This window comes from Leptinotarsa decemlineata, unplaced genomic scaffold, assembly GCF_025532065.1.
Source record: "Leptinotarsa decemlineata unplaced genomic scaffold, Ldec_3_MD MMD2_tig00026294_RagTag_RagTag, whole genome shotgun sequence".
NCBI classification, from domain to species: domain Eukaryota; kingdom Metazoa; phylum Arthropoda; class Insecta; order Coleoptera; family Chrysomelidae; genus Leptinotarsa; species Leptinotarsa decemlineata.
Window position 1 is genome coordinate 10923452 of NW_027412674.1, and position 17768 is coordinate 10941219.

Genomic DNA, 17768 nt, shown 5'->3' on the forward strand with positions numbered 1-17768 from the left:
GGATAGTTTTACTCGAATCAACTTTTTAGGCAGAGTGCTCCTCAAAAATTCTCCATTCACCAATCATCAGTCTTCACTCCCCAATTATCACTTTCACTCTTTACTCTTCTCACTTGACTATTTACCCTCCACTCTTCACTATTGACTCTCAATAGACTTCCTAAGTCCTGACGTCACAAGTAGGCGGAGCTTACCAAACTTTTCCAAACAAATCGATTTTACATGTTAAAACGCCATATGAAATTATTTATATATTTATTGTATGTGCTTGCATTGCTAATAAGGACATTCTCGTACATTTTTGATTTGGTGTCAGTTAGTTGTTACATATTTTTAAAAAAATCTCCATTGGTAGGTAACGTTTTCAATGAAAATTCAAGAATTTTTATGTTTGTTGAGGTTATGTTATTTTTTCAATTGAAATATGGTTACTCAACATCTATTGTTTAAGATTTCAGATATAGAATAGTTTCAAAACATGTTTTGAAGCTATCCTTTATAAATTAATTCCCCTACAATGATAATAAAATCATGAAAAAGGCTGAAGATGCCTTGGAATCGAATCATGTGGAAAGTATGCAGTTTGATGCTGACTTGATGATGATAAGTGGAAGAGGAGAAGTTCATGCAAGCATGAAAGATAAATTCTATCATGTTGAAGTGAGTCGTATGTCATGTATAAGTTTTCCATTTTTACCGAACAGTATCTTTGTTGCAGATCACACTGAATAAATCTGAAGATATCATATCTGCAAATTGTGCCTGTCCTAGAGTCCTAGAGGAATAAAATGTCATCATATCGCCACATTAGCTCTTTTTGGATACTACAATATATCTGCGACGGACAAGGAATATGATCCACTTTGGGCAGAAACCTTATCGCTGCTAGAAGATTTTTATATAAAACAGTACCTGCCAAAACTTACACACAATATTACATCAGCTAAAACTTGACTCAGTATATAAAATTATACCCAGATAATCATGTTAAGATAAAGTGTATTAGATATATGTAATAAATATTCAGGATGTACCTTCACTAATATTTCTGTAATAGTATCGAATATAGTAACTGTTGGGGACAAGCTCAAAATAATGGAAACCATATCGATCAGTTGTAATAGATAGTATTTATTTTTTTATGGACACTACTGTATATAGTAAATGAAATTCAGAGATTTCAATCAAAGAAATCATATATTTATTCACCAAAGGAATCAAAAGTATCTATGTGGAAATGATACCATTTTCAGATTTAGAATGGCAAGAGTCTCTGTTTCAGATATTTCGTAAGGCCCTGCTGCTTCTGAACTTATATTGGTTGCTTCCACCTCAATCTCTCTTGCCTTGATGGTTCGTTTACTGAAAACAAAGTTATTGAATCCAAGAATAGTAATATCTTTCCTCATTCATGTGAACATACCTTCTTTCTAGAGATTTAAAGTCGAACTTCCTCTTCACATTGAATTCAAATAAAGTTGGTCTATTTTTTTTTATCCATGTTAACAAACTGACAACTGCAAATTAATGAATGCTTTGATGGCTCTCGATCTTGTATCCTGCAAATTGATTTAACAATAAAATGCTTCATCTATGTTTCAAGTATGGTGATCAGGTACCTTATGAGATTAATCCACTTATTTCTCTCAGCTGGGTCTGCAGGAAACCCAAAAAATTTACAAATCCTTTGTTCACAGTAGTGTTTACAACTAGGAACGAAACACATAACCATGTTTACTGCAGTTCAGGAATCTGAAACAAAAGGAAAATAACATATAAAATGCTGTTTCAACACAAATTACTCGAAGATTTTTTTTATAAATTCTTAAATGTAAAATGAAAACTTAATAATGATATAAACATTCAATACATGACCTAACAAATACTTCAGAAGCTAATGTAACTGAGAAATAAGTACTTACGGGTCTCTGTTTGATATAAGTAGGTAGGAAATGCTCCTGCAAATATGAAATTATAACTGAAAAGGCTTATTTGTGCCCCACAATTGTTGAACATTCGTTGAATGAAGCTCTTATGACAATTTCAATGCATTTTTGAATTGTTTGGAAAAGTTCGCTGAGCCCCACCCACTCTTGACGTCACACTTAGGTTGTCCATTCTTCATTTTTCATTTTAAGTTTCTCAATTTCCACTCCCGACTTTCCATACTTCACTCTCAACTGTCCACTTTTCACTTTCCACTTTTCATTTTCCACCCTCTACTCTCCACCCTCCACTCTTCTTTTTCCACTCTTAACTTTCCAGCTTTCACTCTCCACTCTTTAGGTACTATCGACCATTCACTCTTCAAAATCCATACTTCACTCTTCATCTTCCATTCCTAAGTTTCCCCGTTCTCCACAGTCCACTCTTTACTCCACACCCGATTGTGAAATGAGGAAATTTTTCAATCATTTCAATCAAATATCCTTGAAGATAGTGTATTTTCCTTTCAGCTTCATAAGTTTACCGAACGGCGTTATTTCTGTAGAGGGGTAAACAAAACTCGGGATCACGTTTTTCTCAGTTTTATCAAATAGTACACCCAGAATACTCCACACTATGAGCCTTCAGAAAATGTAACGATTATTTCTATCAGAAATGAATCTTATTCTTGAGGTAACTACGAAAAAGTAATTGATTGAATCTATCTATAATTTTTTCTTGAGCTTCGATTACTGTTTAACTTGTAATTGATATTGATATTGATATATTGATATATTGAAGTACAGTTTATATATTTACATGTAATATATCGTGTTTTTCAAAAGTCTCAGATCCAGTAACTTGGCCTAGATATGTTTATCTGTTCTGCCATGTACTAGATCTATAGACTTTCTAAAACAGTGTACATTTTATGATAATAACTAAGCAGTGAGTAGAGAAAAAATTTAGTAGAAAAATTAACATGATAGATTCAATGAATTTTTCCTTTATTTAAAAAATAACAAATAATTATATAATATAAGTTGCGAATGGTGAGGATTCCAAACCGTTTCAAGCAGGGTCAGTTACAGAGGAGAACAGATAGTTTTTAAAGGTAAGGTTCATATTAAATTATTATTCATTATATTATAAAATTTGTTTGAAAATTGTAGAATATGTTTCTTTGTTTCTTTTTTGAATTGTTCTAGTTTTCGAATACATTTCAATTCAATCGGAATGCAGTTGAAGAATTTAGAGCCGAAGAAAATGAAAGATCTTTGCGTTAAAGATTTTCTGAAAAGTTGTATACTGAGATTCAAATTACTAGTGGATCTGGTTATTCCAGTTTTTCTCTGGTTAGATGTTTCGTGTCTGATGTATATTCTTTTTAAACACTGGTGAGTAAATTACAGTTTTATATTCAAGACCTGTGATTATTGGTATAGCATGTCAGTGGAATAGCGTTTATTTTTTTTCAGAATAATTCTTAGAAGAATATATTGTGTTTTTTGCAGAGAATCAAGTGTAGTATTGAAGGCCCCACCCCATGCTGTAATACAGTAGGTCATTACAGATTCAGCTAGGGAATTGTAAAGTAAAAGGAGATTTCTTCTGGTAAGTACGTCTCTCAGGATATAAAAACTGTGCATCAAGACTCTTAAACGGTTATTAACATTTGTGATGTGATCTGACCAGCGCGTGCATTGATCTAAGACAACTCCTAAATATTTGATTTTTTCCACTTTTTTTACTATGGAACATGTGCAATCGATCTTATAACAGTTTGTGATGTGTAATTGTATCAGAATATTTTTTGGTTGGGTAGTGACTGTTGGCGTAAATGTGAGAAATTTTGTTTTTTCAATATTCAGGGTGAGTTTGTTTAAGTTTAGCCAGTCGTGTATTTTTTGCAAGTCAGTCTCAGTAGTTTCTTTTACTTCCTCCCAAGTTTCTCTTGTGAAGATCAGAGCTGTATCATCTGCATAACAAAAATAGTGTCCTTTAAATCCATTAATTCTTGTAATATCATTCATGTACACAAGGAACAGTATCGGTCCTAATACTGTCCCCTGTGGTACACCGATTTTTAATTTTGAAACGTTACTTATTTCTTGTCCAACTTTTACCTGTTGTACTCTACTTGTTAGGTAATCAGTCATAAGGTCAGCCGACAGACCACGTATACCGTAATGGTGCAGCTTATTGAGTAAGATTTCGTGAGAAACTGTGTCGATAAACAATAAACGATAGAGCAATAAACTTCTTTGAGTAAATCTAATTTTCATCTAAATTTATTGGTTCCTCGCAGTAAACGAATCCCTCAACAAGATAATCAAAACACACGTTTGGTGTGCTTTATACTTCCTCTTTTCTTCTGAAACATCTCTTTCGAAAAGTCTGGAATCGTATATAATCCGGTCAATCTAGACATTGAAAGGTACATAAATTTACAACAAGCTGCAAACGCGTGTAATTGTTCAAAACATAGGTAAAAATAAGATTTTGTTATTCTGAATGATTGCGATGCCTGGAAAAAAATTATTCGAGGTTAAAGGTCAAAATAATAAAAAAAAATGTTTTTTTTTGCGATTTTCAGGAAAACGGTAATTCAGTTGAGGGGTAAGTATGTTGTCGCATTTCTTAAGGACGTCTTTTACTTCGGCAATCATCTTTGGTAACAAGTTCCTGGACAATTTCGCATACGGTCCGTTAGTAATGAGAGTATTGACCCTTTCGTAGTTGTCCGTTTCAGCCAGAATTACTACTTTGTTACCTTTGTCGGCTTTAATATAAACCCTTTTCTCTCCTTTTCTCTCAATCGTCTGATGAATTTCTTTTGGGTTTTATTGTTGTTTATTGAATGCTTCCGTTTATCTGTTATCAGATCTGTATATTGTAAAATAATAGATAAGGCAAAATTGTAAAATTAATTTAGGTTGGTATACCTGTATGGTTGGTACGCCTGAATGGTTTACCTGTATGGGTTACCTTTATAGCATAAATAGAATTAGCTCGCACTAGTTCTTAGTTTTAATCTTCCTCTTTGAAGATGATCACTTGGTGATCGAAACACGTGTCGAGGTGTTAAAAATAATGATTTGGTGTTGGGAAAAAACTCCAGTAATGTTTATTAAGCTTTGCAACCTCATATGTCTCAATGACGCTCGAGTTAATCCCCATTTTGCAACGTGGGCTCCCTTGCTATTTTATTTGTAACTGATGTTACACGTTTTATCAGTTACAAATGAAAGTGGTAAATAGAGATAGTTTAAAGAAACTGAAAATGATTTATTTTAATAAGCTTAAAACAATAACCAACGGAAAATACTAGTTTTATTGTGAAAAAAGCTACGGGCGCTTGATATACAAAAAATATGGCACAAAGTGCACATTCTTTTTTAACAATAATACTAATATTTTTCGTTCATTATTGTTTCAAGATTATTTAAAAAAAAAATCTTTTAACTTTTTAGTTCCATGTTCTTTAAACGCGTGTTTTTCAGTTTTTTAAACTATATTTATTTTTCATTTTTTAGTTTCGTATGCTATAAAAGCGTGTTTTTTAGTCTTTTTGAACTATATTTATTTCATCTGAACTTTAGGATCAATCAGCCATATACAGGGCTTTTCATGATGAGCGTTAATTAGCCGTTTCTGGCAAACTATTCAACGGATCAACCTAAAAATTCCACAGTATGCATAAGTCAATATGACCTACACGCCTAAAATACTTTAGACGAAGCGGCGTTGTCGCTTCTACTATAAAGTAGCGGCTTCTTAGATTTTTCAAATGGAACACCCCGTATATAATATCATATTATGATTCATTATAACTTTGTCAACAAATTCATATACTATTTCCCTATACCTATATATTACCGTTTAGAAAATATAAATTAATTTCCATATTTTTTTTACCAAACATGAACTTTTATAAATGCTGATAATCTTGAACTCTTTTGCACTGAAACGATCAAATTTGAAATGAAATGGAGTGATACTATGAGGATCTTTACTCCGAGTCATATTTTCATTTGCCTCATACAGGGTCTTCAAAAAATGCAGATACTTTGATCTCATGAAAAAATGAGTGGAACTCAATTTTTTCAAATGGAACACCCTGTATATTTCAACATTTTTGAGCTCCACATCCAATTTTAGATTAACTTTGTTCAGATAATACTATTTCTATTTTGAACCGTTTTCGAGATAAACTGTTTCAAACGGAAATTGACATGGTTTCTTTGTTCATCACTTATTTTTGTTAAACAGTATCGTTTGATGTTTCTCAATTAGTCACAGATAATACAATGAAAAGATAATTATTAAAATACTCCTCAACCATCGAATGAAACTTATCTTCAAACAATAGTTTTATTAACGCTGAAACACGAACTGAAAATAATAAACCCATAAATGAGTTAATTTGATCGTCAGTGTATTTCAGAATATCCACCTCTACTTAAACAAACATGTGATCTCTTCAAAAGATTGTCATGTGTAGCGCTTCTGATAAAGTCTGGAGTCAAACTATTGAAAGAAGTTGTAACTCTCGAATTCATATCTTCCATTGTTGTTATTGGAGTAGAGTAAACCATATTTTTAATGAAACCCCACACGAAATAATCTGATGGATTGCCATCTGGTGTTCTAGGAGGCCAACGAAAAGGTCCATTATTACCAATCCATCTGTTTTCGAAGATTTCGGATGAAGCTTCGCTGACTGAATGAGAATTATGGGGTGGAGCACCATCCATTTGGTACCATACACGTTCTCTTCCTGGTCTATTATTTAAAATCATTTGAATTCCATTCCTCAGTAAATCTTCATATTTTGATGCATTCAAATTATCATCATAAAACTCGATATAAAAATTGACTCATTCTTTATGGCACAAAATACATCGAATTTCCTTCTTTTTTGAAAACCCCTTTGGCGGACAACATGGGGATTTTCTGGCGCCCAATAATGACTGTTGTGTCTATTGAAAACTCCATTTTGTGAACTTGGCCTCATATCTCCATATGATATTGTCAAGGAAATGTTCATCCTCTTGAGTCTTGACAAGTAACCATTCAAAGAAATCCACTCTAAGAGGTAAATCAGTCTCTTTCAAATGTTGGACACAGTAGAACTTATAGGGATGCCATTTATGCTTATTAGGAATTCGACAAATTGTCACGTAGAGTATACCTATCTCCCTTTCAGCCTCGTGCAGAGAAGCATTTGGAAATGCATGAAAGTATCCCAAAACTGTTATACCATTGTCATCATCATCCACTTTAGTCTTCTTACGAATGATTTTTGTACGGAAGGTTCCATTCACCCTACAGTTTTTCAGTAGTCGATTTATCACATTATTATTCGGCTTCAGAAGTTGTGAGTTATGGAACGACCGTTCCCACGGATTGCTGCTCTCACGGAAACATGACCTGCTGACAGCGGTTTTCCAAGAAATCCTTCATTCTATTTGTAACTCTTGATAGAGAAAGTCGTTTTCAATTGTACATTTATAAAATAAATATTTTTTAAAAACACAATTCTCCGTTCAAAGTATTTAACTTGTGGATATCTTTGACATTATTCTATTATAATTGGTAGCTATCACAATCAGTCAAAACCACCAACGAAAGTCTGACGTTAAATAATTGGTTTATTTATTTTTCCAAAGCACGCTATTGAAACATATTAATGTGTACTGTTGTACGTTAGAAACCAATACCTCAATGTATACAAATTGTAACTTTTTCTAAGGTAGGTACATACCAATTTCGAATTGACTGATCTGAGACAGTTAAAAAACTGGATAAAAAAGAAATATTACTAAGTATAAAAAAATGTTGAATATGCAAAATAAGTGATGAATTCAAAAAAACGAGCAAGAAAACCACGTCAGTTTCCGTTTGAAACAGTTTATCTCGAAAACGGTTCAAAATAGAAATAGTATTATCTGAACAAAGTTAATCTAAAATTGGATGTAGAGCTCAAAAATGTTGAAATATACAGGGTGTTCTATTTGAAAAAATTGAGTTCCACTCATTTTTTCATGAGATCAAAGTATCTGCATTTTTTGAAGACCCTGTATGAGGCAAATGGAAATATGACACGGAGTGAAGATCCTCATAGTATCACTCCACTCCATTTCAAATTTGATCGTTTTAGTGCGAGAGAGTTCAAGATTATCAGCATTTATAAAAGTTCATGTTTGGTAAAAAAATTATCGAAATTAATTTATATCTTCTAAACGGTAATAGATAGGTATAGGGAAATAGTATATGAATTTGTTGACAAAGTGATAATGAATCATAATATGATATTATATACGGGGTGTTCCATTTGAAAAATCAAAGGAACCGCTACTTTATAGTAGAAGCGACAACGCCGCTTCGTCTGAAATATTTTAGGCGTGTAGTTCATATTGATTTATGCATACTGTGAAATTTTCAGGTTGATCCGTTGAATAGTTTGTCAGAAACGGCTAATTAACGCTCATCATGAAAAGCCCTGTATTGTTTAGAAAAATGACCATTGATATTTTCCGATTCCGGAGAGGGAGCCTGAAAATCGGCTACCAAGCCCAAGGTAGGCAACAGGCAAAGGAAGGTTACAAATAAGGCAGCAGGCGCGCGTGGTAATAAAAAAATGCTTTTTCCAAATGAATAAATACATGTAGAGTGTGTTCGAATTGAATCAAAGAGGTTACGTACACCATCATTCGCCCGCGAATAGATGAAAAAATAATGTCGATAATTTTCTCAAATACAGATCGCGAGCATATACAGGTGAAGCTAATAAAAGTGTGATGAAATAATGATAAAAATACACTTTTTTCCAATGAAGAGATACATGTAAAGTGAGTTCGAATTATATCGAGGGGGTTACGTGCAGCGTCATCTGCCCGCGAATGAATCAAGCAATAATGTCGATGCTCCTGGAGATATAAACAAACATACATGCATACAGGTGGAGCTAATGAAAGCGTGATAAGAAACCATAGAAAGTTCTCAATTCTCTGAGAAAAGTAAACTGTGAAGAAAATATGTGCATATTTGCAAAATCTCAGGAGAAAGAATCAAAACACAATATGTTTTTATTAGTTCCATATAGTTCAGCGAATATGTGTTGAGTTCTAGAGAAGTGCAATAGGACTGTTATCAGTGAAAATAGTTTGAAAAATTTCAATGAAGTAATCTACATGTTATCTGCGGCGCTAATTGGAAAAAAAATATACCGCTCCACTGCAAGGTTCAGTTCGAAATTAAAATACTTGAAGTGAGATAAGATAGTGTTTCGTACACAATTAGCTTCAACAATTACATAATTCGTTCACAATCATGAAGTAGTCATACTTGAACTCATAGTGATGTGAAACAAAAATATTCAGCCTGATGATGAAGTGGCACCGCAACAACAACATTGCGGTTGGAGAAACGTGAACTTCCGAAAAGCATACAGAGTAACAAATTTCAATCACCCCTTATTAGATATCTACAGAACATAGCCCACACCACACTAAATGAACGTAGTATACAATATGTAGGTATATTCTTCGAAACATCGAAGAAAATATTACTCTCAATATTGTGATGTATGGCTGAATTTCTTATGAAATTACCTTTTCAACGATGTGTCACACATACTACTTTCCCTATTCAAATTGTTTGGGGAGGTGGAGGAAGAGGTATGACAGTTGAGGTTATGATAGGAACATGTCCCCCTTGGATTACAAATCGACGGTTTGGAAATCCGCTTGAGGAGTTGAAAACCTCGGCCTGAAAAACCTGGACACGATCTTAATCTTTTCAGAAATGATTACTTTTTATGGGAGGGTGAAATGTTTCGTTACTGAACGCGTACAATCCAGGTTACCAGCTCATAATGTAAATTTCTTTCCATTCATTACGAAATGGAACCTCAAAAGACGACTTTTCGAAATAATATTTTCAAAACATACATTAACATATTAAATTCAATATCTTTACTATTCGATCATATGCTTCATCGTCAATAGACAAAACATAAATGTTCAAATTAGTTCTTCTGGCATATTTTCTATATACAGTGTGTGCCAGTTGAAACTTGTCATCCTCCAAATCTGCGAACTCCTGAAAAAAATTCAAAATCACTTAGACCCGTCCATTTTAATTTCAAGGGAGAACACTTGCACCAAATACTTCATCATTGTGTTGTCAACCCCCTCCTCCCCAGCACCCCCTACTTCAGAATTATCAATGGACTACTATACTTGTGATATATCCTTTTGAAGGGAAGTCAATCTCAAATACATCGGTGTACTGAGATTGCAGATCGATCAAGTGTTGTTGAAGTTTCAATGAAAAGTTTTATCAAAATATTTTTATTTTTCATCACCTAAAATGTAATGATCATATGAGAAGTTCAAAATGTGAACCATTCATTTCCATACAAAAGTATGAGCGATTTTCGAAATGTCTTCTTGGAAATTTGAGAAAGAAAGTTCCTTACGTTTAATTCTGGCAAAATGGTTATGATGGATTGTTTTATATTGGAATGTAACGACTTGTCATTTTGGTATCTACGAATTATGTTTTTCCTAATTAATTCTTGGCCCAACTCCAACAAAAACATTCTTCTCTTATCCAAGCGATTTTTTTCCAATCTGGATTTTTCAACATCCAAAGTTCATAGGCATTGATGCCACCAATGTCTAGCAGATGGAAAAATATTGCCATTGGCCACCGATTACTTTTTCTTTGTGTCGTGAATTCCTTCGCTAATGTATCTGTTGTGTCCACTGCACCCTTTGTTTTATTGTATTGTAAATTAATGTCTGGTTTGTGATTAGCTTCTTCTCCACTTATTTTGTCATCGTTATGTTCAGTCGATAAAAGAATAACTGCCGCATTTTTTTTTTTGGTACGTAGGAAACTAAGGTTTTATTTTCCATAAAAGCAAACATGCTTGAAAAGTCCTTCTTATATCTTGCTGGAAGTAGTTCTTTTGGAATACAAGTTTTATTTTTACGCAGTTTACCACACAAGGTAAGGTTTTTATCTAAAAGCATATTAGCTAACTCAATACTGGTAAAAAAGTTATCTGTAGTTATTCAATATCCTGAAGATAAATGGTTTACCAGGTCCAACACTACCCTTTGTCCTTGGCCTTTCTCCGGTTTGTTTCCTACTTTGCCTAAAATAATTATTCTGTAATAAAAATCTACATTTTTTTCATCAAAAAACTTACCTAAATAAGGTTGCATATTCACTGTATATGCTGAACTACAATCAGCCAATGCCCAAATTTTTAAACCGTACTTGTCCGGCTTACTCTTCATGTAAACCCGAAAAGGGGCCTTGCCTCAAAATGGTACTAACTGCTCATCCACGCACAAATGTTCAGATGGATTAAAAGATTTCTTGCAATTTGCTACAAAACCATCAAAAACATCTCTGATTGGGGCCAATTTATCAGTGCGTTTTCTTCCTTCTCTTGTTTCAAAATTGTCGAATCTTAGAAAGCACATAATCTTTTGGAATCTGTTGCGAGACAAGGCAGATGGTACTAGAGGCCGATTTAAAGTTGGATCTTGGCTCCAAAGTACACAAATTGGCTCTTTAGCAGCGTGCCAGGCTCCAAAAATAATAAGCAAACCAATAAATGCTTCCAGTTCTTCTTGCACAAAAGGAGAAAAGGCCTTCTCATTTCTCGCATAATATGATTCGGCTTTCCTATTTGTCTCCGATAAAATCACATCCGTAATATCTTGTGAAAGAAATAGTTCAAAAGCTTCTTTTATGGTGGAAAATTGGGAACTATATCTAGTGAAACCTGGTGAAACCTTCTGAATATTACATTTTCGTCTCTTGATGTTCGTAGTAAAAGGAACCTTTGCCCACACACTACCATCTTTAGACGAATAAGTTGGATGATCTGTATGAAAGTTTATTGACGGGCCTACTTCATCTGCAGAATCTGTCGACTCATTTTCCCTATCACTAACTTGTAAAACGTCATCTATCTCATCAGTTTCAGTCACTATGTCAGTCTTCTCAATATCACTTGAACCATCCTCTAGTTGTAAATCATTAAAATAATGGTTGTAAGCGTCCGTTTCTAATATCGCCAATAGTTCTTCGTCAGTTACCTTATTTTGATTTCTAAACTTTCGTGGTTCACTCATTTTTATAAACGCGTACTCGACAATCAACTGTAAACGTCACTAAACACGTTGTACAAATGAATTGGGAATCCCCGAGTGTTGACGCCAAGAAACGGGGAATCCCCGTCGTTTGAACAATTTGGGGTTAATTTGTACCCCGGTTGGTTTTTAACGTAGGCAAAATTTATACCTGTCGTTACATACCGGGCGGGGTGCATCTGGACCCCAAGCAACAAAATTCTTTATAATTAGTTACAATAAAAAGCAATTCATTCAAAATTTTGTATACCAATTTAGATATACAGGGTCCTGCAACAGTGGCGCGGTGTTCCATATCTCTATATAGGAAGCAGATAGGAATCTAATTTTCTATAATATTACCTTATTGCTCGAGCTCGACAAAATAAAAATATTGGCGGTCACACAGGGTGTTCGATTTTTTCTGGGCGGATCCCAACTGTGTCTTTTTAAATGGCAACCTATATTTTTTATCGCTTTTTCGGTTTCTTCATAGAAAATGAAATAAACTTTATGTATATCTGCACTTCGAAAATATTGACGGTTTTCGAGATATCTAGCATGACAGGTTTTTTTTTCCAATATTCGTCACTCAGAATATTTGAAATTATAAAGTGGTGCCAAGTCCAGTTGAAATTTTTTTTTGGTCGAATATTCTACATTGGTAACTCTCTCAAACGATATATCTGAAATCGACCTGTGATATACAGGGTATGAAAAACCGCTTGCCAAATATTGTAAATGAAAATTTGCAAAATCTTCCTTAGATTAAATGGAACATCCTGTATATTATTGATCCATAAGAAGCGCCAACGGAACCTCTACAAATTTCATTAAGTATTCCCTATGGCTAAGTTCAATAGTTTTTCTTAAATGAGCATTTCTTTCGAAAAATGGTCATTTTTTCAAAGCGAAATCCATTTGACGACTGATAAAAATATACGAAAGATATCTTGTTTCAATTTTGTACATTAGAAGGTGTCCAAACAAATATTTTTTAACGAAATAAATGTATGTACCTATCACTTTTTGCTAAATGGAAAATTATTTTTTCATTGGATGCAGAATTTCACTCATAAATCGTGCAATATCAAACCAAACAAGTTAAAAGAAAGAAACATTATAAATAACTATTTTTTTCATGTTATTATATTCATTCAGAGCTTGAGTTCTAGATATTCAAATTTGTCAACTGGCAAATTACAAAACTACAAAAGGGAGAGTTTAATTAAGGTTGATAATGAAACTTTTATAAAATATGTTCAACATGTCTTCCATTTTCTTGAATGCAGAGCTGAAGTCTATGTTTGAAAGACTGTTCTACCCTGCGCAAGACAGCTGGTGTAATGCTGCGAAAAGCATTCGTTATTCTAAGTCGCATATTTTCGGGAGAAGTTGGTGGCTCAACGTAAACCATATTTTTTATGTATCCCCATAAGAAAAAATCTAGTTTCGTCAAATCTGGTGATCTAGAGGGCCACCGTACAGGCCCATTCCGTCCTATCCATTTATTGGGAAATACTTCATTTAGATGATCTCTCACTTCTGCCGAATAGTGAGCAGGTGCACCATCATGTTGTAACCACATTCTATTGCGGAGGTCAAGAGGAATATCATCTAACAAACCTGGTAAATCATTTCGTAAGAAATTGAGATACATTGCACCATTCATATGTCCCTCAAAAAAGTATGGACCAATTACATATTCTCCAATGATGCCTCCCCAGACATTTATTGACCACCTATGTTGATAATCCACCTGTCTCAATAAGTGAGAATTTTCTGTCGCATAATAATGGTAATTATGTCGATTTACAAATCCATTTTTATGGAATGTCGATTCATCCGACCATAAAATATTATTGAAAAAATATTCGTTTCGACGAATTTTGTTCATGGCCCAATTGCAAAATCTCACTCTTTTCTCGAAATCAGCATACAGTAGTTCTTGATGTAACTGAACGTGGTATGGATGCAAGCGATGTTTCTTCAATACTCGTTGCACTGATCTCTCACTTATATCCACTATTTCCCCAATTTGTCGTTGACTCCTACTAGGATCTTCTTCAACAGCAAGAAGAACTTGCAATTCATTATCTTCATTAGTAGCTGGCTTGATGCGCTCATGTTTGGAATAATTAATAGATCCAGTTTCAACGAATCGTCCCAAGACCTTTCGGAAAGATCTTTCATCTGGATGCCTTCTATCTGGATACCGTTGAGAATAAATTCTACTTGCCAATAAACAATTTCTGTCTGATTCACCTAATATGAAAATCATATCAATCAAATCACTTTTTGATAACAACATTCTGATGAAATTATACCGACAGTTCAACTTCACGATTGACTAAAAATTTCAATATTCATTTGCAGCCAAATATTTTGTTCTGTCATTTGCCAGACTACTTGATTTCCAATAAATATTTCATTCGCTGAAAGGTTGTTTTAGACCGAAAGAATATGGCACAAATTCCGAGATTTTTGAAATTATTGTAACTATTCAAGAACGTCCATTTTGTGGTGTAATTCGCAACTTGTTTATCTAGCAACAGGTAATTTTAGGAATGGGCGATATTTTAAGGAAAGGGTATTTTTTGTATATTCTTATCAGTCGTCAAATGGATTTCGCTTTGAAAAAATGACCATTTTTCGAAAGAAATGCTCATTTAAGAAAAACTATTGAACTTAGCCATAGGGAATACTTAATGAAATTTGTAGAGGTTTCGTTGGCGCTTCTTATGGATCAATAATATACAGGGTGTTCCATTTAATATAAGGAAGATTTTGCAAATTTTCATTTACAATATTTGGCAAGCGGTTTTTCATACCCTGTATATCACAGATCGATTTCAGATATATCGTTTGAGAGAGTTACCAATGTAGAATATTCGACCAAAAAAAAATTTCAACTGGACTTGGCACCACTTTATAATTTCAAATATTCTGAGTGACGAATATTGGAAAAAAAAACCTGTCATGCTAGATATCTCGAAAACCGTCAATATTTTCGAAGTGCAGATATACATAAAGTTTATTTTATTTTCTATGAAGAAACCGAAAAAGCAATAAAAAATATAGGTTGCCATTTAAAAAGACACAGTTGGGATCCGCCCAGAAAAAATCGAACACCCTGTGTGACCGCCAATATTTTTATTTTGTCGAGCTCGAGCAATAAGGTAATATTATAGAAAATTAGATTCCTATCTGCTTCCTATATAGAGATATGGAACACCGCGCCACTGTTGCAGGACCCTGTATATTTAAGAAGCATAGCTCGAAGGATATTAGGTGAAAAAAATATATTAGAAAATGTACCCAAAAATTCATGTCTGGGGTTCAGCTGTACCCCGCTAGGGTTTATGAAGGTTAAGTTAGCAATTGATGGTAAAAACAACTCGATATTCAAATGTATACAACCATTATCTACTATCTGCTTTCAGCTACGATATATATGTATATTTGACCGTACTTCAAGCATTTCGTTCAAATGAGCAATGTATTTGATACGCGAAATTATATTTATCCGAACGATTTTGTCATTTGTCCATGGAGCCAAAATTTTAGGCGTATTTCCAGTTCACTCCGGAAGTCATTTCACTCTCGGATTCAGCCTGATGAGAGAATTAGCCTATAAAGGGCACGAAGTAACTTTTATCAACTCATTTCCTCAGAAAGAACCCATCAGGAACCTCCGAGATGTTTCTGTGGAAGAAATTGAAATATCTGTTACAGGTGAGTTATTCATAATACATACTGTTGAATGATTCAACAAATAGTTATACGTAATGAATGAATGAATGAAATGGAGATTTTCTTTCTCAATCATTCCTTTATTTATGTAATATACCTGCTGGGCAAAGATCAACATGGATTCATAAAGCGTAGATCAATTGAAACTGCAACAAACTCATTTACTGAATTATATCTACAAAGAAGTGGATTCAAATAATTTCGCAATGTTTTTATTTTTTGATCTAACAAAAGCGTTTGACACAGTATCTCCTAAATTTCTAATTGCAAAACTAACCCAACTCAGTTTCCCGAATAACTTGTTGAAATGAATCAAATCTTACCTCAAAGGGCGTACCATGACTGTAAAATGTGAAAATGTTAGATCAAGGTGCAATGACGTTACGCTTGGAGTGCCAGGGTCAGTGCTTGGACCATTGCTCAGAAACATACTTGAATGAAAGTTTATAAACAAGATGTTCTTTGCTTTAAATTAAATAAAATCATGCTTGAACACAGCAGCTCTACTAGATATCTATTTTGCTATGGCATATTAACATATATGTCGCTCATTTTCAAAGCATGGCGTTGCAGTAATCAATTCATCAGAGTATTCGTAGCACAAAAGCGCATAGTTAGACTGATTCTCAGCATTGAACGCCGAGACAGCGGTAAACCAGTATACGTTAGGGAAAAATTATTATCAGTTCCCTCCATATACATTCCCAAATGTATAGGATTTGCTAGGTCTAACATCCATGAACTAGAAACAAATGCGACGATGCACAGTTACAACACACGTCATGGTGATATTTTGCGTATTCCAAGTCATAAGGCAACGAAATATAAAAAGTCCCCTTTGTATAATGACATAAATCTGTATAATAAATTACCAGATCAGATCAAACAAATTACCTCTGATAAAGTATTTCATGTTAAAGTAAAGCAATTGCTGCTGCAAAAATGTTACTATTGTTGTGATGAATTCCTGGATGATGATTAACGATGAGCACTAATTTTGCTTATTTTATCTTCGACATTTGTTCCTTATCAAAACTCTGCTCTACTTTGTCAAGCTTTCGCTTGTAGTTCCAGTAAGTTACTGTATATATTGCTGAGATTATCAATATCAGTTTTCTTATTCATACAAACAGAAGACTTATTAATTTCAACCATTTCAAGAAGAAAGCGTTTAGAATTTTTTTTCTGTATGTAAAACTTTGATATTAGAGTAATTTGGTTTATATCCTGTTTCTGTAGAATGTAGTGCTAATGCGCATGATTTTTTATTAGGCTTTGTGTCACTTTTATGTGAAGTTATTTTTTCATTGAGAATTCTAGATGTTGCTCCAATATAATCCAAGTTACAATTGTTACAGGGAATGTTATAAATAACATTTGACTTTTTGGTAGTATCCGTTTCATCTTTCAATTTAGTATTCAAATCCTTTATAGTTTCAATATTTTTTTGGCATATTTTGATATTTTGTTCATTATAAAAAGTTTTATGATATTTGAAGATACATTTCCAAGGTTCGGTATAGATTTATACGAAAAATTGATAGGTAAACTATCATTACATACATTTTTGTTGATTACATCGGAATTTGTATTACTGCCAGTATTAAAAATTGTTTTATTGAGTTTTCTGGGATAAGAATTTTCGATCAGTATGTCTCTAAGAAGTCTGAGATTTTTTTGCGTGAGGGAAGGAGGTACCAATTTTTCTATTTTTTTTTTCAAACAGAGTATTAAATTGATTTTAACTGAATTTTTATGAAAAGAATAGTAATTGATATATCTTCCGGAAAGGTAGGTTTGACATACCAATCAGTAATCAACGAAAAATCAGTTTTACGGATAAATCTTGTATCAAGAAAAGGAAGGACATTGCGATAGTTAACGAAAAATATAATTTTATTCATAAAGATCGGGGTCGGTCACTCGGTTTTT

At 33.6% G+C, this 17768-nt stretch overlaps 2 protein-coding genes across 4 annotated transcripts in view; one reads left to right on the forward strand and one right to left on the reverse strand.

The window, feature by feature from the left end:
* Positions 1-17768, reverse strand: part of LOC111515458 (G-protein coupled receptor dmsr-1) — a 380603-nt gene that overhangs the window by 224907 nt on the left and 137928 nt on the right. The gene's annotated exons all lie outside the window — the stretch shown is intronic.
* LOC111513443 (UDP-glucosyltransferase 2) overlaps positions 3211-17768 on the forward strand; it is a 42517-nt gene continuing 27959 nt past the window's right edge. The window contains exons 1-2 of one of the 3 annotated variants that reach the window (XM_074180350.1): positions 3211-3323; positions 3441-3540. Coding sequence is in view for 2 of the 3 variants with exons in the window: in XM_074180348.1 (XP_074036449.1) it covers positions 15581-15818 (238 nt within the window). In the remaining variant the exon portion in view is untranslated. Of the gene's footprint in view, positions 3324-3440; positions 3541-9261; positions 9464-15509; positions 15819-17768 lie in introns of those variants that run through there. The other 2 variants (XM_074180348.1, XM_074180349.1) reach the window with 2 other exon arrangements.